The sequence below is a fragment of the Amaranthus tricolor genome, chromosome 5 (assembly GCF_026212465.1).
Source record: "Amaranthus tricolor cultivar Red isolate AtriRed21 chromosome 5, ASM2621246v1, whole genome shotgun sequence".
Lineage (NCBI taxonomy): Eukaryota > Viridiplantae > Streptophyta > Magnoliopsida > Caryophyllales > Amaranthaceae > Amaranthus > Amaranthus tricolor.
Window position 1 is genome coordinate 27,023,201 of NC_080051.1, and position 27,335 is coordinate 27,050,535.

The 27,335-nt window shown below is 33.4% G+C and overlaps 1 protein-coding gene across 1 annotated transcript; it reads right to left on the bottom strand.

Annotated features, from left to right (window-relative positions):
- Positions 1-711: 711 nt before the first annotated feature.
- Positions 712-25,655, bottom strand: LOC130814005 (uncharacterized). Its single transcript, XM_057679973.1, has 27 exons — positions 25,406-25,655; positions 25,125-25,296; positions 24,906-25,021; positions 19,528-19,644; positions 19,245-19,394; positions 17,989-18,656; positions 16,190-16,311; positions 15,630-15,721; positions 15,286-15,505; positions 13,357-13,417; positions 10,575-10,723; positions 10,393-10,463; positions 10,144-10,317; positions 9,991-10,062; positions 8,340-8,444; positions 8,169-8,258; positions 6,655-6,730; positions 6,466-6,562; positions 6,272-6,341; positions 5,902-6,081; positions 5,694-5,816; positions 5,521-5,604; positions 5,234-5,418; positions 5,010-5,148; positions 4,861-4,920; positions 2,703-2,804; positions 712-1,303 (listed from the first exon to the last, which is right to left on the bottom strand). Exons 1-27 carry the CDS (start codon positions 25,484-25,486, stop codon positions 1,190-1,192), a joined length of 3,690 nt encoding a protein of 1,229 aa, XP_057535956.1. The 5' UTR covers positions 25,487-25,655; the 3' UTR covers positions 712-1,189.
- Between the last annotated feature and the right edge of the window lie 1,680 nt (positions 25,656-27,335).

The following is a 27,335-nucleotide window of genomic DNA, read 5'->3' on the forward strand; positions in this document are numbered from 1 at the left end:
GTTTTCTAATTTTATTGAACAAAAATTTTAAATATTCAATAATATATATATATATATATATATATATATATATATATATATATATATATATATATATATATATATAAAATATTTAAAATACTAACTAATAACCTTTACAAAAATTATAATACAAGTGCAAAATTAACTCAATTTTTTTTAATCTCCGTGCATGGCACAAGTATCTATCTAGTATATTGTAAACTTAAAGAGCTGGTGAATTAATCTTATGAAAGACCCTCTCTCGATGATACAACTTCAAAATATAAAGCCTACACAATTTAATATTAGTTGAGTTATTTAACTCATGCATAAAAAGCATCTTACATGAAAAGGTCACGTACAAGAATTTGTTAAACTAAACTAGTGTTACTTTGGTCAATCTTGCAAACTTGTAGCCTTACAAGATAACAAAACAAGTTACAGGGTATGGAAGTAGAACTAACCTTTACTTTGAATGTTACTCTTTTATTCCATTGAAATTGCTACATAAGGTAACATGCTGTAAAGAAAAATAACACTTTTGGTAGCAATTTCAAACGGACAGAAGAGAGTGGTTTTGGTAGCAATTTCAAACGAACAGAAGAGTATTTGCTAATCAGTGAAAATACAACGGTGTACAAAATGAAAGTGTAGTATCCAATATCATGCAGAAAGTACATCAAACTATATCATCAACTACAGACTTTCACAGAATCCCAAAAAACATAATAATTTACATTTACATACTTCAAGTTAAATGTGACACAGAAGCATAATACCACACAGCAACACTAACATATCAAGGTATAGAATTAGTTAAATAATGTTACTGTACAGATAAAATACCATGTTTGCTTATTAATAAATAAATATACTCAGGAATCAGATAGTATATACAGCAAATAGGTGAGGCAGGCCGTTTATGCCAAAATTAAAAGTTGCTGAGAATGATAAAAACGCGACCTATAAATTGAGATCACTATACATTTGGGTCGAAACGGAGAGGAGGGAAGGGAGGGGGGGATCTGGCTAAATATGATACATAGAAGATGCACAACTGCGTTTGCGCAGGGACGTTACGAATGGAAGTCACCAGCATGTTGGTCTCAGTTGGTCAAGGAAAATGATGGGAAAATTCGAGCGGCTGCTTGACTATTCACGATCTTACTACACAAAAATAAATACTCATCTACATGAAATAGCTGAGGGAGTTTTTCTTCCTCGATCCACCTTCACCATAAAGTTCATTCCATTGCTGCAGCTCACTCATATTAGTGGACTCTGCCGAAAAGCTTGCACACACCTACGTACCAACAATTGATCACAAAAGTCATATCAAGCTAGCAATCGACAACGTTTTAGAAGCCGCTAGCGGTAACTAACACGATAAGTTGTCCTCCCATTCCACACTCCAAACTCATTTTGTTTTAATTTATTTATTCCCTTATATGGGTAGCAGAGGGGATGACTTCGGATGCATAAGATACTTGGACAAAAATAAAAACTTACATTATTTGAATAGCTAAGGAGATTTTACAGGAGTCATAGGGTAGTTTCGTGGTATAGAAGGATACAACATGGTGAAATGAGGTCAAGGCAGTTATCACGGAAAAGAAAAAATGTATCTAAGGAAACAACGTGGTGAAATGAGGTCAAGACAGTTATCACGGAAAAGAAAAAATGTATCTTGAATTAGCAAAATGCAGGAATAAGGAAAACTTGGCCAAATATAAGGAAATCAAAAATAAGACAAAGTACCCATTTGCAAGATGAAATTAAAGGCTTTTAAAGAGGGGTTTGACAAACTAAATTCTAAAGTACATATATATATATATATATATATATATATATATATATGATAACAAAGAAAAGGAAAACAAAAACTAATGACATAGGTGTAGCAAAGTGTATTAAGGATAAAGCTAAGGATAAGAACATTCAATAGTACAAGAACATCAAGAATCGATGTAGGGACTATTTTCATGAGGTATTCAACGGAGAACAACAGGGGACACGATAATCACTCCCTTAGATGAAAACAGAGCATAATAACACAAAAACCAGAGGTGAATGATGTTTTGAAGAAGATGAAGCAAAAGAAAGTGATTGGGTTAGGTGGTATACCTATTGAGATATAGAGATGCATAGGGACGATTGGAGTAACTTGGCTAACGAAACTTTTCAACAAAATTTGAGAGAACAAACAAGATTCTCGGTGACTGGAGAAGTACTCTAGTGACCATTTACAAGAAAAGAGATATCCACGATTGCTTGGAAAGTGTGATAGAGATACATATGTGATGTACCTCGATAAAAAAATCAAATTGGATTTATGCCAGGGAAATCAACAATAGAAGCAATTCATATTATGAGGCAAAGATGAAAAAAGAAACTTGCACATGGTTTTATCAGCATGTGCAAAGATGGTGTATTAGCAAACTAGTAAGATAGAAAATTGAATCTTGGGAGACTTAATTAAAAAAGGGTAAGGAAGACCGAAGATGACTTGAAGGACTGGAATGGAAAAGAAGATGAAAGATCTAGATTTGTAAATTGAAATGATAGAAAATCAAAATGAATGGAGAAGAAGAATCCATGTAAACAATATTGATGCATGTAGCTGACCCATATCTTTTTTGTCGTGGGTAGGGGAGGGGGAAGCGGATAAAGCATTTAAGTAAATCAAAGCAGAGGAGACACACCTGTTCCTGTGCATATTTAAAATCACTCATGTTCAAAGGACGAACATCATCGCCACTATATAAGGAAGGCGATATGTTCCCAGTTGAAGCCAAAGCTTTTTCCTGCAAAGACGGTAACCATAAATATAAGTCCGAACAGCATCAAATCACACACTACATACATAATTGAACCGCACTACCTTCAGATATGACAGAAAAAGAACACAAACTACAAATCAGTTGTATAACATGCGGCGCACTGACAGATGAAAGTAACGAATAATCAGACATGCAAAAATACTCTCTTTCCTCTTGCAAAATGAAATTGAGTCAGCAAATAACTAGGGGGCATTAGGACAAAAGAATGAACAAGTACATGTCAAAATTAGAAAAAGAATGTTAATTAGCTTTAGGAAAAAGTAGGAGAGAGGAAAACATCACAAATGAAGAAGCCCAAACCAAGACAAAACAAGTGGGAAGTCAGGCAAACTTAAGAGTTAAGAGTATATGAAGATGTATACAACATGTTGGACTAGAGAGAAGAGGAAAAAGTCTATATATGGTGTCCAAAAGGAAAAAGGAGACAAGCAGTTAGAAAGGATCTTTACTAGAATGATTGTGTCAAGGATAATCAACAGAAGTTCAAGATTAAGAGACTAAGGATAGATGGAAGGTGTGCTTTGATGAGTTATGTCAAAGGGTGACAACACGAGACATTTTGATCGAATCCGTAAAAAGAATAAAGATATTTATGAGACGAATAAACAAAGTAGAGGAGAAAGCAGCTTTGAAGAAAATAAATCAGAAGAGAATCCTCACTGTCTTGAAGCTTGGAAACATATATTGACAGATATGATTTGATTGGTTAACTAGCCTCTTTAACAAGATACAGAAAACAAATTATATCCAAATGGCTAGGAATATGCACAACTTCTTTAACTATAGAGGAATCAGGCTTGCAGCCACAACATCAAGCTATGCGACATCGCTTGAGAAGGTACAATCATTTCGAAAACCAATTTTCCTTTATGACATATGTCTGCCATGAAAGAAAGTTATTTGAAGCGTCACCAATGAGGTTTTATCAGAGGATTCATCCGTGCATCTTTCTCGAGCGGAGGAACTCTTTGGCCGCACTCTCCTTTTCTGGGTATGAGTTACTGCCTTCCTTCCCTCCCCAGATCCTGATCATAGGTTTCTATGAACGAAATACACTGGGTATGATGACGATGATGTCACCAAATACAGTACTAGAAGGAAAAGAAAATTGATTTGGACATGATTTTTATTGATCGAGAGAGGTGTAACAAGTTACTAAAGAGAATTATTTTGGTGGGTTATGACAAAGAAATATATGTTATGCAAGTATATCAGTGTAGTGTAGTCCAAAATATAGATTATAAAGTTCAAACTTCAAAACAATGTCAAAACATATGGAGAAGTTACGACGGAAGATTATTTAATCACAGTTGTTCAATATTGAGTATCAACTTTGAGCCCCATTATGTTTGCGGCGGTTTTAGATGAGATATCATACATGACTTATTTAGGGAGAAGTTCATGTACCAAGGTACATGTTTGCTGCTGATATTTTGTTAGTGGAGAAAGTACAGATGACGTCAATGCTAAGCAAGATGAGGAAGCAAAAGTTTGGATCAAAAGGTTTTAAACTAAATCGAACTAAGACAGAAAAATATGGAATGCAGTTCAGGCACGAAAGACCACAATCAGTAAGAACAAAACAATTGGAGCACATTTTTTTCAAGATAGAAATTCATAGAAGTTAAAGTAAAATATACATGAAATGGAAGGCTACATAATTGAAATAACAAATCGCATGATAAAAACAACATTTAGTTTTATAGAAAATCATTTTCATTATATCCAGTTGAAAACATTTATAGTAAATAACATTTGTTACAAAAAAGCATAAAAAAATAACCATCTACTTTTAGTTTTATGTTCTAATTTTGAACAACACTGAAAAGTAAATTTCAATAACTGGACTAGCACGTTAACAATTGAACAAAGGAAATAAGAAAAAATTGGCTAATGTGAGTTGTTAAACTCACATATTTTATGATGGAAGAACTGTGTATATTTCACAACAGAGGTTCAACAGATAGTCAATCATGAAAATATTTTAAAAAAACACTGACAATAATAATAAAGATAATACCTTTTTCTCCTTTCCTAATATTTCTCGGATGGGACAATAGGCTGCAGTTACACAAAGATTCTGCGACAAATTAAATAGCACCAAATTACATTGGAATTCCAACACAAGGCATGATATCAACCAAAAATGGTATAATTACAAGTTACAACCTTCAAGTCACTTCCAGAGTATCCATCGGTCATATTAGCCACCACAGCCAGATCAACATCAGGTGCCAACTCTTCTTTGGCCAAAATTACACCCAAAATTTTCTGCCTACAAGGTGCATCTGGCAAGCCGACCATCAATCTGCCGCGCAAAGATCAGAAACATTAATCCATGTATAAGTTTATATTAGACATCTGAAGCAAATGTCAATCTAAGAGAAACTGACCTCCGAGGTAGCCTCCTGATAACAGCTTCATCCAGGTCAAAAGGCCTATTTGTTGCAGCGAGCACCAAAACACGTTCTTTATCTTTTGTACGCAAACCATCCCAATTCACCATGAACTCGTTTTTCATCTTCCTCATAGCTTCATGCTCCCCAGGATTTTCACGTCTTCCTAACATACTGTCAACCTACGGAAAAGATATTATCATACAAATTACAAAAAATCAGAGGTGACACTAGAAAAACAATTCTTTGAATTGAACCAAAGAACACAGAATATCTTAACTAACCTCATCAACAAAAATGACACTGGGAGAAATTTTACTAGCCAGTGAAAAAACAGCTTTCACATATTTTTCTCCTTCACCGAACCACTATCAGAAAATAATTTAAAGATAAGTATCAATATCAATTGTCAAGAGACACCTTGAGCCTAGAGCAAGGAAATAAGAAAAGTCAATACCTTCGATGTAATGCTCGACATTGATATATTTATGAAATTTGCACCAGCTTCTGTTGCAACTGCTTTTGCAAGCATTGTTTTTCCAGTACCAGGGGGGCCAAAAAGCAGTATTCCCTTGCAAGGCTGAATTTCAAGTAAGTAATCCATTAGGACACCGAAAATTCTGAAAATGAAGATATAAATTGCACCAAAGATAAAGGAGCAAAACCTTTGTTAATTGTCCTTTCGAAAATAACTCTGGCCTTTGAAGTGGTAACATCACTAGTTCCTTTAGTGTATCTTTAACATTTTCCAAGGCGCCAATGTCGTCAAAAGTTACTCCAATTTCATTAGCCGGAATGACATCCGCTAGGAGCTTCTTTTCAAATTCATTCTCAGTAACAACATCCTGAAACATACTTCTATTAACTTCAATTCAATTTTTTCAAAAAAAAGAAAACTACCACTCCAAACACTCAAAAAAATCACAGCCCAAAAACCTTGCAGGGATGTTTAAATGCCTTTTCTAGACTTCTAACGCTTATAATATTTGGGCGGGAAGAGGCAAATAAACGAAAAAAAAATTCCACATTTGATACCTTCAAGGACTTCTTAGTACTCTTGTTTTCATTTTGGACACCGTGCAAAATACCAAGTCCATGCCTGATGCTGCAAAAACAAAATTCAGTTCTTTAGCAAAAGGGGGTCATGCTTATCATCCTAATCAATTAGAACCGACATTTAATCTTATCTTCCAAAAAGAAGTGAGGAAGAACTTGGCAGGCCATGATACCTTTCGCTAGAAATAACAACTTTTGAGTCATTTATTGAAGCTTCAGCACAATGCATGAAGTGATGAGCTAAAGCCCAGCCAATTACTTTCTCCACACCTGAAAATCAGATGAACTTATAAGATACAAAAGTTTCACTTAAAAAAAAAAAAAAAAAAAAACTTTTGCAAAACAAAAATCATGTGACTAACTTTCACTTGAAAGAGCTTGATCCTTAATAGATAAGGTCTCAATGTCATGGCACTCGATTCCAATGCGGCTCAACACCTTCAAAATAAAACCATATTCGTTAGTGAAAAAATACCTTGAAGCTTAGTGAATTGGCTGATTGCAAGCACTCATTCAATATCGTTGAGAAAGTACAGATGGAACATTGCTGATACCAATTTCAGAGACCTCAAATCAGAAAAAAATGACTATTCAGACCCAATACTACTTATGCCACAAACTATATTTCATTAGTTAAATGACTAATGAGTAACAAAAGCATCAAAAGATAAAACCACATTCACTCTGGAATCTGGATGACTTGAACTAGCAGGAATTTAGGCAATCAATTTTTAACAAAATGCATAGCCATGACATTTCCTAAATATCTAAGGATAGGAAAATACTCAACAGCAGCTATATTTTAGTCCCAAGTTACTATAGAAACTACAAAACACGTTAGCAATTTTCACATTTAGTTATAATTTAAAGTGGCATAAGGTATTATAGAGGAAATTTGATTTTGTGATAGCAACTGATTATATTTTGTTATATTGTAGTGTTATTGATTAAATGTGACATTCAAAACTGCACTCGCGTTAAAGAACAGCTCATATTTTAACCCATTTGGAAAGGGTGTGTTCCTTTCAGCTTACTAAAACTGAAATTAACTTATTAGAGCTTATTAAGAATAGAAAGTATGAGGAAACAATGGGAAAACTACATTCATCTTGTCAAAATTGGACTTAACTATGTCATCCCCAATATATTATATAAATAAACTGAGCTTGTCCTATTAAATTGAACAACGGTATCCCCGACTTATTTCAAATGACCTGAACTTAATTAGAGCTTATTAAACACTGAAGACGTTAAAGGGTAAGTGATAGAAGAACTGAGCTATGGAGTCAAACTTTCTCTTTTCGTGATTCTAAGAATCCACCAATTATCAACAAGTTTAAAAATTGCTAAACGATTGATAATACCTAGTAATCTTTGTCCAAATAGGTTGAATACAATTACAATTGATCTTTATGAAAGGTGATTTTGGGCAGAGATTACAAAGGTGGTCAATTGAAAGCTGCCAAGATCAATACAAAATATGCTCATCCTCTTGAAACAAACTAGCCTGGCATCAACTCAAAAGCCTTTTATATAGAGCAACCAGGATCTGATTACAGAAAGGGAGGATAGACTGTCCTAAAACAGAAAGCATATGATAACCACACCAAGTCCCTTTGAATCTTCCCTATCAAAAAAGTTATCATAGTTCCATCAACCTCCATGCACAAAATGAGGCTAAATATTTTCTCCCCACAAAAAAATTAAATGTAACATGGCTCATACTTTTGTCTTTTAAAAATTTGGAATTTTCATTGTTAATCAGAAAATTATGGTGTGAAACAGCACGGAGAAATCAGCTTCACTCTCCCGTTTAGAGCATCGCATTGGGTCATTGGCTACCAAAAGTTAAAGCAGTGTGATACACATGACTTACAGATTGAATGCTAACACTATTCGACTGTGCTTTTAGAGTTTCCATGTCACGTTCCAGCTTCTGCTTCCAATCTAACAGCAGATTCTCATCCTGTCACAAATAAGGAAGTTAAGATAGCATAACCCTTGACGAAATTTTTAGTAGATAATGATAAGATAAATAGTAAAGAACCTGAGGCATTTGTATGGTAATTCTATTTGTGAATATGCGAGTAAGATGCTTCATTGCCTTTGATGTGTCCTTGTTATTTCTATCACTTAACCGGCCAAAACTATCCTGAAACAAGGATCAACTATTTTGGTCATTTTCACAGCCAAAAACCTATAAATGGACATAGACGACTGACCAAGACAAGTAAAACCTTACAAGAAAACTGCTTCAACAAGAAGTGGAACGCAAAAACATATTTCCTAAAAGCAGCAGATAAGCAGTGACAAAAGTTGACACCACTTGACAATTACACCAAAACCTAGCATGAAATGAGTGGGTTTACTTTCAACCTGTCGAAGAAAATAGTTAAACCCCGTGCCCCATGCTTATAAAATGGGTTTGGTTACATATGAAGTTTGAACTTTCGGATCCAAACTCGACTTGTTAATATTGAATTGGTTTGTGGCACTTCCTGTGGTTTATAAATTCTTTTATCGTTGCTAGTTGCTACACTTCTTATTTTCACGCTATCTAATGTCCTATTTTGACTTTTAATATCTTTATTTGTGCATTATTAAAAAATTTAACAAATTAATATATTAATATATTAGAAAATATGCAATGAGACAAGTGAAACAAGATCCCATATGCTTATGTCTTTTCTTATACAAAAAAAAAAGATGTACGACAATATTGTTTGATAGTGGTTATTATGCAATATAACAATTACTAAACACTACAGGTAGTATTTTCTTTAACCACACACGAATTTTAAATTGTGGAATTCAGTCTATTCAATGATTTTTAAACAAATTATTAGATGTGAATTTAACTAACTATAACAGTTATTATTTCTGGTTTACACAAACTGTGAATTAATTAGGGAAATCCAATAATGTCGTAAAGAGGAAGTTGGATCAACCCACCACGTTTAATAAACAGGATAGAGTTGGGAGTTCAGAAATGTTTAGGTAAACAGGTTGGTTGAGGGGGAGTCTCTCTGCCAATTCACGAATACCCAACCCATTTGCCAGCTTTGAAAAATGCGGCTTTGTTGTAAATCCTACATTCTAGAGGTAGAAACTTCTAGATCATAAGAATTTAAGCAACTGCTAACTAGTTCTGAAATATGATATGGTAAAACTTAAGATAAAAAAATCACGATGCAAAATAACCAAAACCTGATTTCTACTAAGATTTACTGAGTGGCTAAAGATACAGAAAGAAGCAGCAAAACTATTATTATTTTCATTAAAGCATTATTTTCATTAGCAGGGCAATTTAATTAGTTGAACTTTACATTAATAGCCAAGCGGGAGACAGTTGGCATTAACATTGGCAGGTTTTTAACCATATAGTTGTAACATTTCTATTTTAAGTAATCTTAACCAACCATTTTGTACCATCATTTGCTCTATCCTACCACTTGCTCTCTCACAATTTCTTCTCTCTCTTCATTCTCTCCACTTTTGTTGCTTTGCATTCAACGTTCTTGGTTGCAAATAATATGCGCAGAGGAAGCATTATATCTTATAATCATTTATATTAAAAGTTATAGTAGGCAGTGTCGATGACACATGACAGGACTTTTACTAGTTTCTTCGAACATTATTGCAATTAATAGTGGTACTTCAGAAAGAAACAACTTAAAAATAGATTCCAGTAAGCTTACCGGAAAAGCAAGATCAAGCAAAGCTGTATGATTGCTGCCAAATTTTGTAAACAGCAAACTGCCTGGATGAGACTGTCAAAATATTTACAGTTAAAAACATCAGAAACAAAAAAATCCTAGTGCTGATTCTTTAAGCCAAATTGCACTTGATACCTTCTCTTTGCGGCTGTCTGCTTGAGTGTGGGAGGCAACCACAACTAAATTATCAGGCATATTTTCAAGCTTGCTTTTTAACTCTGTATAAGCCTCAGGATTCCCTGCCATGCTTTTCTCCATATCTTTCATAAACAAAATCATAGGGCCATTTTTACATTCATCTTTCACAACCTGTTATAGAGAAAAATCAAGAGTAAGCAAAAAAGTGGGGAAAAAGAAAGTTTATTGTCCCAAAGTTTTCTTCACCTCCAAAATTTCATTCACTGCAAGTCTATCCGCATCATCACCACCCGAACTTTCCAAGCACAACACGTCAGCTACAAGTAAAAATAAAGACAGCCATTAAGACAAAAAAGAGACTAACAGAAAAAATCTAGAGAAACAGTCAAGAAAAAGTAAATAGACAAACAACAAAGTCAAGAAACAACCTGCACAAAAAAAACCATGACCATTTTCACAACGGCCTCCAAGATTGTTTCCTTCGGGAACGGTATCGTCAAATCTAACCCCAATCTTAGATGACTCATTTCCCTTATAGACAAGGACAACCTTCCCTCGATTTCCATATGCCGGCCCCCTACAAATGGAAACCAAAAGTTTAACATGAAACACCATGCAACATCTAAATAGAATGTTTTCAAATAAAATGTTGACTATCTCCCTTGCACAATTGCTTAGAAGCACATTTACATCAAAATCTATGCCATCTACGATAGCAATTTAGAGCTTTGGCAAGCTTTTCCCACTATTAAATTAAAGAGGAAACCCAGTAAAATCTTGATAGACATTTGCAATCAGAATATTAGGGAATACAACATTCAAATATGAGTAACTGACAATTGAAAATTTACAGTACCGCTATCTAATAATCCCTCCTGGGGTTTTTCCTTGCACACATTCCAAATAAAATAAGGGTGGATTATTTTTCTTGGGAGGCCAAAGGGATAATGAAAAAGTATGCTCCATGTGCATGATAAGCAGAAATGAGGGGACAATTAGACATTGAGGAGTAAAAAGTAAAGGACTACCACAAATAGAAGCGCCACGAGCTAAAATGAGCATACATTCTTAAAAAGTTCAAAAAAAAAAACAGACAGGGTATTAAAAATCACAAACATCAGATAAAAAGCTGCTATCCATTCAGGGTCACATACAGATGGGGAAGGAGAAAGTTAAGAGAGAACAGGCATTCATCACTATATACAGGGTGATTCAATATTGAGAGTTTGTTCACAAGAGTATTTGAAGACCCAAAGGTTACAAATAGTAAAAAATTCATTATTTAAGTCCAATTACAATTATAAACAATTCAGTTTTGGGTCCAAGTAAAATTGATTCGTATGAAGCGTGTACTGTATAGTCCAACTTACTGAAAGGTTTGTGTGATGCTGTTTCAGTTCGAATATCTTAATTTTTGGTTTAAGTTGTCAAGATCTTGTCCATGTTTTTTTGTATATTATTAATTATTAATAGAAATGAAAGCAAGAGTTTCCTAAGCATAAGCAATGATAAACTACAGAACAACTATGTAAAATTTATGCCTTTGATGCGGCATATGTTGCAGGATTCTGTTTACTGTATTAGTTGACGGCTGATTTCAACTAGCAATTTGCTTCCCTCTTTCATATGTATCGTGGAGTGCAAAGAAGGTTACAAACCTGATTTAGCTGTTTGATTTCGTTAAGATCTAATGCATTTAATATTTGTATGGTTAAGATACCTTGCCAATTTTTATGTTCTAGTTAAGGATTTAGTTGTTCGGAGAATACCAGGATAGGCTGTTTTCAACCGTAAGTTTGTCTACAGATTTTGGATGTGTGGCCAAATTCCTTCACTTCTAGAAATTGTGTGCTTCTTTAGGGTTACTTGAGCTAGGGTTTATCCTATTCCTATCTAAAAACTTAGGTTGTCAAATTTACAAAAAAGAAAGGAAGTAGATTGAAGTTGAAAATAATTCGAGTATTATTTATTGTTCATGATACCGTGAGAGTGCGAGTAAATACACCCCAAGTTTGTGTGAGGCTTTCGTGCAGCTTGAGGAGTTAAGGAAAGTTGAGTATTCCAACTAACTAGATTGACTAAGAGTGAGGCTGAACATTCCATTACATCAAATACATGTATTGTAAGGTTTGAAATCTTTCCTGCAAATACCCTTAGACCATATAAGTCAAGCATTTCCTAGCGTCTACACATCAAAGTTCGAGTGAACAATGAATGGATGATGAACACTAATTGTCTTTTCATTCAACAGCCAGCAAGCTGACAATCTTTGATCTCCTATTATAGTTAATTAATTATAATAAGAACTCTCATCTCCCTTATCACTGTTTGATACTGCTAATTTTATTATTCCCAATATAATTTAACCTATTGCTTCTCCTAATATACCCTCACTTTGTTACTACATGAACAATTATTTAATAACTAAACACAAACATAACATCTAAGCCCCCACTTACCATCAACTAACTCTTTCATCTCTCCTCACCAACCTTTCTCTCCCTCCCAACTCCCAGGCACAAATTGTCAAACGCTAACACTATATTTAGATAGCAAATTAGGAGAAAAAAGAAAGGAATGAAGGGAAAGGAAGGGGAGGGAAAGAGAGGGAAAAGGCTCCCTAATTTGTTTAGGAAGGAAGGGGAGGGAAAAGAAAGGAAATTTCACTTTCTATCCAAATATTTCCTCTTATGAAGAGATTTTGATGTTAACAAAATTAAAGGACTTAATCACTCCAAATCCCTTCCTCCAAACCCCTCCCCCTCCCTTTTTGCTATCCAAACAATGGGATCTTTATTCATCCAAATCCTTCCCTTTCTTTTCAATCTATTTTCTTCCATCCAAACATAGTAAAAGACATTCATCCACCATTTGAGCTTGCCGCCACCAAAACTTCTCTGCCACTGCTAAAAGCAAGTGATCATCGAAAAATTTTGGAGCCACCATCACCACAACAAATTTACCACAGATATCAAATTTACTGCTAAAAGCAAGAAAATATGACTATTCTACAAATTGTTTTCAACAAACACGGAATTTCTTCATGTGTCTCCTTTAGCCAAGGAGATCCTAAATTTTTTACTATTCACTAAGCTTATAGGATATAGACATCAGCAAAGGCAATTAAATAAAAGAACTACAAGCATTAAACCACAATAGAAAGACCATGCAAAATTATAAAATATTTTAGTTCAAGACTTCAAGACATACCTCAAAGGTGATACAGGTGGAGCTGTAGAAGCTACTGGGCCTACATATTTTACTCTATCACCTGCATAACATTTAAAGAAAAAATGTTGAACTTTGACGTCAAATAAGAATTCATACTAGTTAAGAAATTGTAACTTAAAAAAAAACCCTTCGTTTTATTCAAGTATGCTTGCACACCTCCAAGTAATGCTCTCAATCAAACTATATATTCACATCATAGAGCAAAGAGCTACATATAGGAAAAAAACCAAGGGATTGTCAACAACCACGATTCAACAATGCCAAAGCCTTAATCCCAGGCTACATAATCCAAAACAATAGTGAAACCAAGGGATTTGAGAATTGAATAAATTAGAAAAATGGGTCCAAGACCCATACATCTTCTATGTAAGGCCTTGACAAAGTAAAACCTGATCAGTTACGTATGAACAATCCTCTTAATCTTTTTATCTCATCCATTACACCACTTTAATAAGAACAAAAGCAAGGCCCAGAGCCAATAACGGGCAAGGAAACAGAGAATGGCATAATTTCCCACTCGAGACAAACTAGTTTATCAACATATCACTACACCAGCTACTAGTTCAAATCTCTAACAAGATTTTCCTTTCACAAGTTAAGTGAAAAGTAAAAAAACACCAACTTTACGCACCTAAATCTTTGTCATGAAAGTAGAACGCCATTAAATTTTTGCAAAAAGCGTGAACTGATGAGACAAAATCCAGCAATGAGGATCTTAGGGATGGTTGTGGATTTTGTGATCCCAAAATTCACATGCATGGAATACAAACTAGGAAGAAAAGGAGACAAGAACAATAGATGAAGGAAATTATTATCAATCGGAACATTTCTGCAAGAAATATCTTTTCTATTTTTAGACGCTTAAAGAAGAAAAACAATTACAAGCAACATAAAAAATAAATGCACAGTATTCATTCTTCCAGTCCAAAAGCATACTAGAGAATTGAATCCTATAAGAGAAATATAATCATAAATGCAATATAAGATGTTAAAAGTTCCAGATGATGAATTAGAAACAATACCCTATTTGTCAAGTACCAAGATAAGATACATGATACTCAAAGAAGGCCAATGTCAAGTAGAAAACAAGAGGAGGAAGAAAAGGCAATCTAAAATTTAGGAGGCACCATTTAATTCAACATTCTTTCCATAACTAAGACACGCCAAACTCAGGTATAACCATGTAAACAGACACAACACCCTCAAAAAATCAAGTACTTGCCCAATGTAAGAGATTCAACTAAGAGATTTAGGCTTCGATTCTCACCAAAGACAATCTAAAATCAGAATGGTCCATAAAGCCAACATTCCAGCATGAATGCAAAACGTTCCTTGGGTGATCAATTTCCCTAACAATCCCCGAATTCCCCAACGACGCATTTGCTTGTTGATACTAAATGGTGGTAATGGAAATATGTATTTAGATTTTCATAAAATGTACCATGTCATTGCAATGGTGATGAAATTTTGATCATAAAAAACTTTTTGTTCACAATTTTTTATTACCAACTTTCCAAAAGATAATGCATTGGAATAAATTTTGTAAAGAAAATGAGATGATTGGAATAGAATGGACATGACTATTGAAAAGAGACTATTAAACTTTTCAACAGATTTTTCTACCAAACTTTTAATTATCATTCCCACTATTTAGAACTCAGGTTGAGGTCATGAATGAGTTTTAATATAACAAAAAAGTAATACCCTTTCCAACAGAGTGTGCCCTTACAATTGGGTTCAAAAGAAACACACTCACTTCAAAGCTTACATGTAAACAAGAACAAAATACCATCCATTTTCAGAAAAAGTATCAACATGCAAAAGGCGGCATGTAAAAAGTAGCATTGGCAAACAGGAACATAGTTACAAACTCGGCCAAAAAACAGTAGAGCAGAAGAGATTAAAAACCTTCTTTAAAGGTGTATTTTTTAGAGGATGCAGTAGATGCTTCTTGCTTTGGGAGGCGCTGGGTTGCAAAAGCGGATCCAGTATTCATGTCCCCCTCAACACTTGAGGCTTGTTTCTTGTATCGTAAAGAAGCGACAACTGATGATCGTTTTGCATAAATGCTAACTTTCTCAGGTCTAGAATGTTCTTTGGAAGTGTCAGCTTCTTTTACAGTCGATCCCTGAAAATGAACCTGGATTATCAACTCCAATAATTTCAAACAAGCATAACAAATATCACCATTGAAATAAACTCCTCTTGAAACAAAGAAGAAAGTAAAAAAAGATAACCAGGTTGAAGCTCACCCCAGGAAAAAGAAGACTATCAACTACAAGAAGTCTAGCACTAAAGTGCTTGGCCAGAGCCTTTGCCAAAGTTTCCTGATATATCTCTGAACCTATAATATGAACAAATTGGAATGATCAGAAAGTACAATGACATCAACTATACAGTGTACATAAACAATAGCTTTGACCCCATTTGAGAAATTAAAATAAAAATAATGAACCCTTTTGGTCACATACTCCCTCTGTCCATACAAATTCTCCTTAAGAATTGTCACTGGCAATGACATTTCCCCTCAACATATCATTGTCAATAGAATTTTGCAAGGGCATGGGGAGTAAATCACTACTTGGATATGATATACGAAAAGTATTAGAAACCCATCAATATGTGAAAGGAACTCAAGACTCCTGGATCCAAAAAAACTCAAAAACATAATTATATGACCCAAACTAAGACCATTTTAATCGTCAAATTTATTGACGTAGAACAACATTGATGTCATTTTCTAAGCTTGTAACTACACAAGTAAATGATCTATCAAAAATGTTGGGCCTACAAACTTTGAAAGCTTCATTACCTGCAGGTCCAATTAAGAGTATCTTGGGGCACACCGTAGGGAGCTCGGTTGCATACTTCACCATTTTGCTACACATTAAGGGTATGTATACAGCAGCAACCAAGACATTTTTGGTAGTTTCACTGTTTCAACACAAAATCTCTGTAAGGACATTACACTTGGATAGAAAATCACAAGAAGCCATGCAAGGGCTCGCAACCTCCCAAATGATTGTCAATGCGATACGATGGCAAAGCAACTTCAAGTTTAAGCAAAAGATAGTGAAATGAAATAAAATTACTGACAAGAGACGTCAATTTGGATATACAAGCAAAATAGTATCAGATCTTCACAGTTCAGATCATCTCTGATCACATTCCTCTTGCATACAATAGATGACATTAAATTTAAAAGATGAAAGACAGCACTACACAAGCTTGCTATACAAACATACAAGATAACATCAAATTTAAACACATACTTAAAAAAATCACACGCATACTCTATTTTTCCTAATGATTCCAGAAAAATAAAATAATCAGAACTCAAGCAACCCTGACAGATTCTGATCTCCCCTGTGTCAAGGCCATTGTACAACACTTCTAATATTCCTCCATGAATAACTACATGAACCTAATAGCACACTCCCATCCCCACTTCCTCTGTTTTCTCTTTTCACTCATTGCCAGTCGCACCGTTTAAGGCCGGATGAAGGAGAATTGAAGGTATTCACAATCAGTTAAACTGAATCGAACAAACAAGTAACATTGAACTTACCTTATGGGAATAAGGCTCACGAAATCAACATTAAAATAATATTAAAACTCCACAACCAAAAGCTCCACCCCAAAAGTCTAAGGAGTCACAGAAGACCTGTCGCAAGAATTAAGATATGGAAAAATATTGACCCACAACATTTAATTAGCTACAGCCTAAAGCCATCATTTCCAGGGAAGGGGCGGGAAGAAATCTTCAAAAACAAACACAGAAAAGGGGTGTTAATTGTAATACCAACAATTTGTATTGATATTTATAATAAATATTATAAAATATATCGACTTAAAACAATATTCAAGTTAATGTCAATAAATAGATAAATAAATAATTACTTTTATCATTTCAGATCTTTATCAAAGTAATACTTTTTTTCAATATTTGAAATTATTCACAAATAGAAAATAACAAGCAATCAATTTCAAAATCAATCCAAACACCTAATGCACTCTGATAGATTTCATCTTCAATGCCATTTACCTTGATCCTAGCATCGGCACCACATATCCAGCACTAGCTCACAACAATGAAATTGAGAAAAAAAGCCAAAGTTAAAAGTCATCTGCCTTTAACCTGGGTTAAGGGGATCTTAGAAACAAAGATAGGTGACACTTTTCTTCTGCTTTATAGTTTTTGTGAAAGTGTTGTGCAACATAAAATTAAATTTCTACTGATTTTAGCCAAATGCAGGGTTGAGCTGGCATAGGCAGTAAATCAAGAAAGGCATCCAACAATGAACCACACTTTAAAAACAGAGGGCGTAGCTACCCTCGTACTCCTAAAAGAAAAAAAAGAGGGGTGGGGGAAAGGAGAACCCACTCTCCCATTAGGCTAAGCAGGCCAACAATCACCGAGTTTTTTCTTGCTTTGCCAAGGATATGCACACAATAGACATGCTATGTCAGAAGCAGGTATTAGCCCAAAGCATTAATTTCCAATGGGAAAAGAAAGTAAAGATCAACAGTATGTGTATCAAACAGCCCATTGTTGGACTCTGTAGAATATGAAGAACAATGGACAAATTAATCAGAAGCAACATCACTAACCTTAAATAATAAGGGAAATTCTCCAAGGACACATCTATATCCGTGGGCAAAAGAATGGTCCTGCGTAAAGCTTCTTTATAGGTTTGGCGTCTGGTTGATGCAATAGTAGGGCGCTCAAGATCCTTAAGTAACTCCCTTAGTTGCCTTTGCTCTTCCAACAATTTTGAGAGGCTGCCACTAAAATCAAAATCAGATGCAGTTGTCCTTGCAAGCAACTGCAAGAGAGGCCTGAGTTCATTATTTTTTGTGCCGGGGATCGCAGCTTCTTCAGTATCCAAGGCAGTAGCCGTTGTCAGATCATCAACATTCAAATGTTCATCAGATGCAGGACCCGCTTCCTTTGGATTCAAAGAAGCATCATTAAGTTCCTCGAAATCCATGCTATCATTCATGTAAACATCACATATACCATTATCTGATGCCCCAGAGAGTGAACCCATATTTGAGTCCTCCTCGTTGCCTTTTGAAGGAGGCAAACGTGATAAACGTTTGTTGTAGGTTGACAAAGAAGCTAGTATTGATGCTCCAGCAACAGTAGATGAGGGTGAATCCCTTCCTCTTGATTTCATGTCTTTCCCTGTGGTTGGGGCACTCTGAGCTTCTAATATAGCCAGTGAAGTTGGCAAACCAGGAGTAGTCAAAGTGTCCTTTGAAAGTTGGTGGAGAATCTGTCAATTAGTTAAGAAAAGTTGGCCAAATTATAAACAGTCCACCTACTTCCAGAGTTTTTAATTAGGAACACACGGCAACAGCAATATACACGATCAAAAATAAAAAAGAAAAGAGAAAAAAGTAAGTTGGAGTACTGACTCAAAATCCCTTTTTATAATGAACACAAAAAATAAGAGAACAATCATACTACTTATGGGGAGTTTAAATAATGGTATTCAATAGTGGTAATCGGAATGCATTTTAGTATTAATTTGCATAAAATTTGTTATGTCACACCCAAAAGCTAACATCCTTAAACATGAGTCTTTCTTCACAGTTCATTACCCCTAATACCACACTTTCAAGTGGTAATAGATGGGAAAGAATTTTGTGAAGAAAACAGAACGATAAGAGTAAGCATGATCATAAACCAAGTAGTTTTCCATGCTAAATTACATTAAATTTTCATTATCATTTCCACCATTTAATATCAATAACCAAATGAGCCATTAGTTTATCAACAACAATGTGAAATTTATATTTGCTACAGAAAAGGATAGTACTATAACAAATAAAAAAAGATAAGAATAGTATTTGAAGGATACATAAGCATTCTTCCCAGCAGAACCAAAAATCAATTCATCACCAGCAGTTAGAGTCAGTGGAGAGGAGCTCTTGTAATGATACTTGCCATTTATTTGCACAGCACCTTTTCCACCTGTAATTTCTAGTTTGACGATAGACGAATCCCCTCGCTGAAGTTAGGAAAAAAATGATGTTAGCATTTCAGCATGCACGAAAAATTCAATTCAGATGTTCCTTTGTTGGCTGTTGGTCAAATCAATACATGCAAATTCCATGGCTAACAATTAATCAGAATGCATTTACCTCTGTGGGCAGTAATTTGCACAGTACTTTACTAATAGATGCATCATTTAAGCAGAGATTGCATTGACGGCCATGCCCAACAGTAAATGGGGAGCCACGAAGATCCACATGCTGATTCTGCAAAAAAGAGACAAAGAATAATTCTAATCAACTGCCACTTGAAACACGAGCAATACTACAACGATGATGTCAAAGTCTTAATTCTCAAAAGATGGGAATCCTATAAATAACTGGACAACAAGAGAGTTCATTGAAATGGGAATTGTACGAGCCTTCTCACTTCAAACCTCACATCAAACTACTACAACAATATGTTTGTATGTAAAACCAGACAAGTCGTAAATATGCAAAAGGTTCTTAAATGTACAGCCCAAATGCCAACTATAATGCACCAGTAAGGAGGCTTTCCAAAGTATCTTAAAGCTGCTTTTGTTTGCTACACTATAGGGTTTTCACGCTATCCAATGAACTATTTTGATTCACATATATAAAAATTATAGGAAATTAAAATTATGAAAATATGCATTGTGACGAATCAAATAAGATCTGACTTGACTAAGTTTTTACTTGTACTTAAAAGCATAAACGTAAAACAATATTGATCGATAAATAATACTTCCTCTGGGATTTTTTAGTTAGCCATAACGAATACGTCAATTAATCTTGTTTTGCATTTACTTCTTTATGTAAAATGTAAAATTAAAAGTGGGATGGTTCAACTTAATACATATTTATAATATTAACTTTTAAAAAATTTTAATTATATGTAATCAAAGATATGAAGAATTAAAATTGAGCATTTGATAGCGTGAAAAAAAAAAATAAGTGTGGCAACAAAAAAAACATGATGAAGTAATTATTATGCAAGTGTAGCAACTAATTCTAAGAAATATATTTAATCATAAAGAAACACGCATAAAAGTCAAATATCAGAGAATTCTATAATTGTCAAATTGCCTATCCAATCATTGTCGCAAATCCTCCAAATAGCAAATAAAACAAAAAAAAAAGATTATCAATTATAACAAACACAACCACTCTCTCATGAGGCTAAATTTGTTGAGCCAACGCCCACAAGGCCACAAGCATTCCAATAAACAAGCTCAAAACGGTACAAGTACAAGCTAAACTAGTCTACTTGCACAACCCTGAACAAATGCCTCTAGAATACCTCAACGTTTGGCCAAGCATTTGAAAGAGTTACTAGGTCTTGAAAACAAAATTATGGACAAACACCCTGTTTCTAAAAGTATCATTGTTTTAAGAAGCCCAAAAATGCTTCCCGAGGGCTTGGATATTGAACCTCAAAAATCAAAACAGTTTTTCGAGGAGCCATTTTTTATTTTTTGAAGAGCATTTTTCATGTTGTACCAATATGCACCTGCCCCTATTGTATCAAAGAATGAACGTGTATCCCATCTTAGAGTCCATCCTTTCTTCTTTCAATTTATTATTTTGCTCACCAAATCTCCCACCTCCCAAAATATCTGCGTTTTTCATTTGATGAGCAATTTTTTACATAAAATGACATCTTCTCTTTCTTAATCATCCCCTTTATAAAGTATTTTTTTATTAGACATTATAATTAATGCTATAGATTAAAACAAGAAAGTTAGAAAAAAATAATAATAATAATAGTTATTTATTTTATTTTAAGATAAGAAAAAACTCAATTATCAATAAATTCATTCACATTGCTATCAATTGCCTCTCAACTTATCATTATTCTAAGTCAAAAAAGTTGAATTATTACTTATGAGTTCATGAATTCTTCAAAAAAAAGTGCAGTTATTAACGTTTGGTACTCATAAGTTGAAGTTCGTTTGTGAAAAAATCTAAAATCAGCACAATTTTCGATTATGAAAAGGAAGGAACATAGTGCAAAAACATGATAACGATCGAAATCGTGGGAACAGTTTAATGACGCGGTAAAAGCCAAATGGAACTTTTGTAGTTACCGTAATGCCTAAATATCGGTCGAAAGCATGAAATACCCTTAACACATCCAAAATACTTTTTTACACTTTTACAATACAAGAGATATCGAGTTGTTATTTCTAAAAACCTTTACAACACGATCGATGCGATGCGGTCTTGTTTTTACACTATGTATAAGAGCTTGTCTAAATAAGTATTTAGTAATCCTCAGACTCCAAAGTGCTCACCGTTTTCAATCTAGGAAATAAATTAAAAATAAAGTGGATCTAACAACAATGGAAGGTACCAATGGTGGTAACGGGTCACAAATGGTACTACTAGATCAAAGTATTCAGGAAGACGAAAAAAATATATTATAATAATGTAGAATGCACTTTCTTAATGTTGGAATCAAATACGTTGACTACATATGATACTTTTTATAATCAATTAATCAATTAATTTATAAAAAGAAGTAAATAGTTTTCGCAACTATGTTATTTCATGAACTCATTAACATTGTGCTCTCATTTTTATGGTCCTTCCTTGTTTGATGGTGGTCTTAATCCTCTTATTTCCATTGCTTTATTCAACTTCATGAAGTTAAGTTCTTCAAGATATGACCTTTTTGGGTTTTTCCCAAGTTGTGGAATTTGTTCATGATGCCCAATTTTTATCAATTCATGAAAGTGAAAGATGTGAATTCCAAAAAGGAACAAAAGGTTAATATCAATGACTCCGTTCTCCTTTCCATTTTTCCCAAATGAAAATTCACAAAATTATTCATAGACATCTTTTTAGACAAAAGTAATATCATTTGCCAAACAAATTATACTAAAAAGACATCATAATTATACGCTTTTAACTCAAAAATTTACTTGATTATTTCATATTAATGGTACGCCTCCCCTCATTATAACCTCTTCCTTTTTCACAAAACCCTTCAACTCATTTCTATGATCTTAAGGAACAATAATCATTGCATATTCCAATTAATATTTACTCATGGTGAAATATTATTCCTCATTGTTATTTTCCTTGGCTCCAGCCTATATTCTAAATGGCAAGAACATTAAATACTAGAGAGTATTTCAAAATAGTATGAATTTTAAATAATTCTTTATTAGGTTTTTACTTGTTTTGGAGTAGAATTAGTGAAAGAGATGTATATTTTATCTATAGCTATATATTTTAATATGTTTAATCACATGTTTACCGTACTCGATCAAAAGCCAAAATAATCTATATTTTAAAAAATTATTCTACACATATAAGGCCGGACATTTTGGTTGCTAAAAATTGTTTTCAACCGTATCTCCACAAATACATTTAAGAAAAAAAAATCTAAAAACTAGACCAAATATTTAAATAAAATTCCTAGTAGTTAAACTCAACCATTTTATTATAAGTTATCTTGATTTAGGCCATATATAAAGCATAGTGTTTTTAAACACAGCTAGGGTCAATTATCCAATGAAATTAAGGTCAAAGCCTCAAAGGCCTAGAGGAGAAGGGTGAAAACAAATAAAACAACACAATAGTCACAAATCAATGACATGGCATGAGAACATGGACATAGCCATTTCAATTCCAAGGGGTTTAAGCATCTTAAAACTATGCTTGAAAAGTAAATTTGGTGCCTTATGTAGTGATTTATGAAGATGCCATTAGTGTTAGGCATTATTAATAATTTAATGAGTTTGAAACAACATTATTATCCTCCATTCTGAAACGGAGAGGGAAAAGAGTAGTATGGTAGTGAAAAAAAACAATAAAATAAGTAAAGTTGAAATGAAGCATAAGAAAAAATGCTACTAAGTTATTAGCTTTATAAAACATACAAGTGAGGAGGACATGCAAATTACAGGGAAGCCAAAACCAAGACTTGCATCACATAAGCCAAGCCACCCAGCTCATCACCCACCAATGTCTGCTTATCTTAGGTGTGTACTTTTTAAACTAAGAATCGCAAATGCGGAATATGTGGTGCGACTCTTTGAATACAAGTCAAATAGGTTCTGCTAGGAATTTGGGTAATTGCACCTAAATCCTCAAAGGTGTGCCATTTTATATGCTAGATTGAAAGAAAACGCATGTGAACATAGAAATCACGAAAATATTCAACAAGAACACATCTTCGTACATGTATCCATAAACCTATTCTGCAAGTCTATTGAACCATATACTAATTCTCAAATACACTGTACCAGCTCCAATGGTAATAATCTTCAGAGAATTTTCAGCATCTCAAGAGCAAAGCAGAACCCTGTAATACGATGAGAAGGTAACACCAAGCTGATGATATGGCAACTAGTGAGGTTCTGTTGTAGCTAATAAATGAGGACTTAAGTTATAAGTCTTAAGGTGATAACATCTATTTCTACAAGATATTCCAATTATATCAGAAAATGAAATCCTATATCCTAGGTCCTTCGGTTCAAATGTCATTCTTGTCTTGTCTCCATGCTTCTTCTCATACACCAGTACCCCCATGAGTACTGTGACAAGCAGCAAGTTTGATAAGAGTCTAGAGGGTATTGTACTACTCAGTTTTGGAACAGAGTCTAGGAGGTAATGCACTACTCAGTTTTGAAACAGCAACAATTTGCACGTACCAAGCTGCATGATTTCCAGGGAAACTAAAAAGGGTAAAAATTGACATAACTGTAGATTATCCTATTTAAGCACAGCGTTATGTTAGACAAACAACTTATATAACTAAATAACTAAGTTTTATATATGAATATTTTAAAAAAAACTTAAACGAAGTGTAAAAAACAGCTTTCACAAATAACCTATTTATCTCAAGAAGGCACTTCTTGCCCAATTTTTCAATGCACATCAAGTGCATCCTAGGTTTAGAGTTTGAGATTGATGTATCTTGAATCTTGATACATGACAAAAGGGTTACAAAAACAAAGATTCTTCATTTTTTTTCTAAGCAATGTCACCAAATATGTCCAATACGTAAAATACACCCACTTCCATCTAGTAAAGTTGTAAAGATATCCTACAGTTTACCAATGCCATAATTATCTCTAGTTTGATTTTACTATATATCAAAGCCACGTACAAATTCTCTATTCTAGCATAGAATTTAGGACTTGAAAAACAATTTAAAAAAGAAGAACCAGGCTTTGTCAAAAACCCACAAACTCCATGGGTTACAAAGTTCTTTAGCCTGTTAACTGTTAAGTTCACAAAAAAACTGCTTGAAAGATAGTATATTTCATATTTATTACCTCACACTCATTAAGGCTCAAGTCATGAAAAACTACAAGCCTTTTTGATTCGATATGCTTTTCTAGGCACATCAAAGGCATAACAACAAACACATCTAATCATGAAACCAAAAGAACATTCTTATATACTTGAAAAAACCCCGTAAAGATATGGTCTTGCATGACAGAAACCCATCAAAGAACACTTCTTGATTGAATTTTATAGATCAAGAAACCAACCTGGGAGAATTGAGAAATGAGCTGCCCCCATGTAGGGGACTCGGTTCGAATATTCTTTTTAGGTCGCAGACGCTTGACGGCTGACTTGTTTTCTTTCTCATCTACCACTGTATCCTCTGAATCCACAAGATAAACCCAAAAATGAAAAACGCATAAATTAAAAACAAAAACCAAATAAAAAAAAAGGCAAAGAAAAACATGCAAAGCAAGAAAATTAACCTTTGACTTCAACCTCTTCAGGTGTAGATTTATCAGAATAATTCAAATCTGGTGGAATAATAGATTCCGTAGGAGGAAGATCACCAGATCCAACTTCATGATTAGTTTCCAATCCTTCAACAGGTTGATGAGAAACAGACTTATCATCTGTAGATGAAGATTCCTCCGATTCCTGATATTCACCACAAATAACAACAAAACCAATTCAAATTCAGTTCAATTAATTAATTCAATCAATCAAGAATCTCAAAACCCTAAATCCCAAAAAGGGGAAAAAAAACCTTTGGACGTTTAGATGAAGAAGGTAAAGAAGAATCAAGAGGACGTTTGGATGAAGAAGAACTTCGACGAGTTTCCACCATGATTGATTGTTGAAATTAACAAAAGAAAAAAGTTTATCTGATCTAAAAAAGTTGAAAGAGGAGAGAGAAATTGGAGATGATGAAGATGATCAGTTGAAGAGGTTGTTCTGCGTTATTTCTAGGTGAACACCTTTTCTTATTTTTATAATTATAATTATAGTTATTTTTCTACACTTTTATAAGGAGGTTTGTTATGGACTTATATTTAACTAGATAGAAAACCGTGTAATATACACGGATTTTTAAATATATTAATATTTTAATAAAATTTAAATTGCAAATCATACTTTATATTTTTTCTAAAATTTAAAATTATAATTATGGTAGTCTAACAACATAAATAATTGATTTTAATGATCAATTAATTGAATTTTATGTCATTTTACTTTTAAATAACAATTGATGGAAAAAAGGCTATTATGTACTTCAAGTAATTTCCTAAATCACTGTATAATTATACACAATGTAATTTTACAGTATAATTTTCTAAATTGTGTAATTTCAATTACACTAGAATAAATGTAATTTATTCCGTAGTATATTTCTCAAAAAAATATAATTTCTAAATATGGTAAGTGTAAAAAATGCAAATCAATCAACTTTCACAAATAGCACATTCAATCAAACTTCCGTTTTACTACTATACAATAAAATTAATAGAAATTACGATGTGATTAAAGATTATTGGTAATTTTTTTAAAAAAATTAAAGATTATGGTAGTTGTCGTTTTGGGACATGAAGTATAAGCAAATTGATGGGGTTCTTGTTCAATCATATCTTAATATTTGAATTTTCTTATATCAATATAATAAGAACAGGAAATTAGATCTTATTACTATTGTCTGTTGGAACGGTAAATATCATTTTTTTGGAAATGTGATGATAGATTTAATAATCATTTACTTTTTGTTTGACTCACCTTAAAAAATAAGCAATCAGTAAAAATTGATTTTAATCATTAAAAATCAACTATAATCAGTAAAAATAAATTTTAATTATTAAAAACTAGTGTAACTAATGACTAAAATCAATTAAAATCGATCGAAATCAATTTCAAATAGTAAAATTCAGTTACAATCGATATAAATTAATTATAATCAGTAAAAATCAACTTCAATAAATAAAAATTAGTTGAACCAATAAAAAATTAGGTAGGCTAAAGAGGGTCATAGCCTCCCTTTCCTCATCCTCCGATTAATAAAAAAATTGTTAAAAAAGGTAAAGATATTCTAGTAGCAAGTTTAAAATTAAAAAAGTAAAAAATTAAAATCAAAAATTGTAAAAATTGTTGCTTGTGTGTATGTTTTCATCATGTTGATAAAAAATTGAAATGCTGGTAGTATGTTCCACCCTTGAATGTGATGGATCAAATGGATCAAGTTGGGCACTTGGGTGTTGTAATGTTTTTCCATTTGACAGTGATAGTATAAATGAAATAATCAATGAAACTTACTCAACTACCTTTAGGAATAATAGGGGTTGTTTTAGCAACAAGCTTAACAAAGTTATTGCGAGTAATCTCTACTATTAATTAAATCTATATAATTTATTCATTGTATATTGTTTGTTGACAATAACTATTATTACGTTTTATCCGGTTACTGTAAATACCTATCTCCAAAGAGAAGTATAGTTAGACCAACAGAGAAGCATAAGGAGAAGAAGATGTAAGTGTAATGGTTAATAGGTACCTACAATAGCCGATTAAAATGTGATAAGGGGTGCTACCAATAAAAATATAGAAAGGTTGGCTTATTTAAAGATAATCAATAATACAAATTATTCACAACAAATGGACAATACGTAAGATTATTCAAAGAGACAAATTTCCAAGACTTTATGGCATGT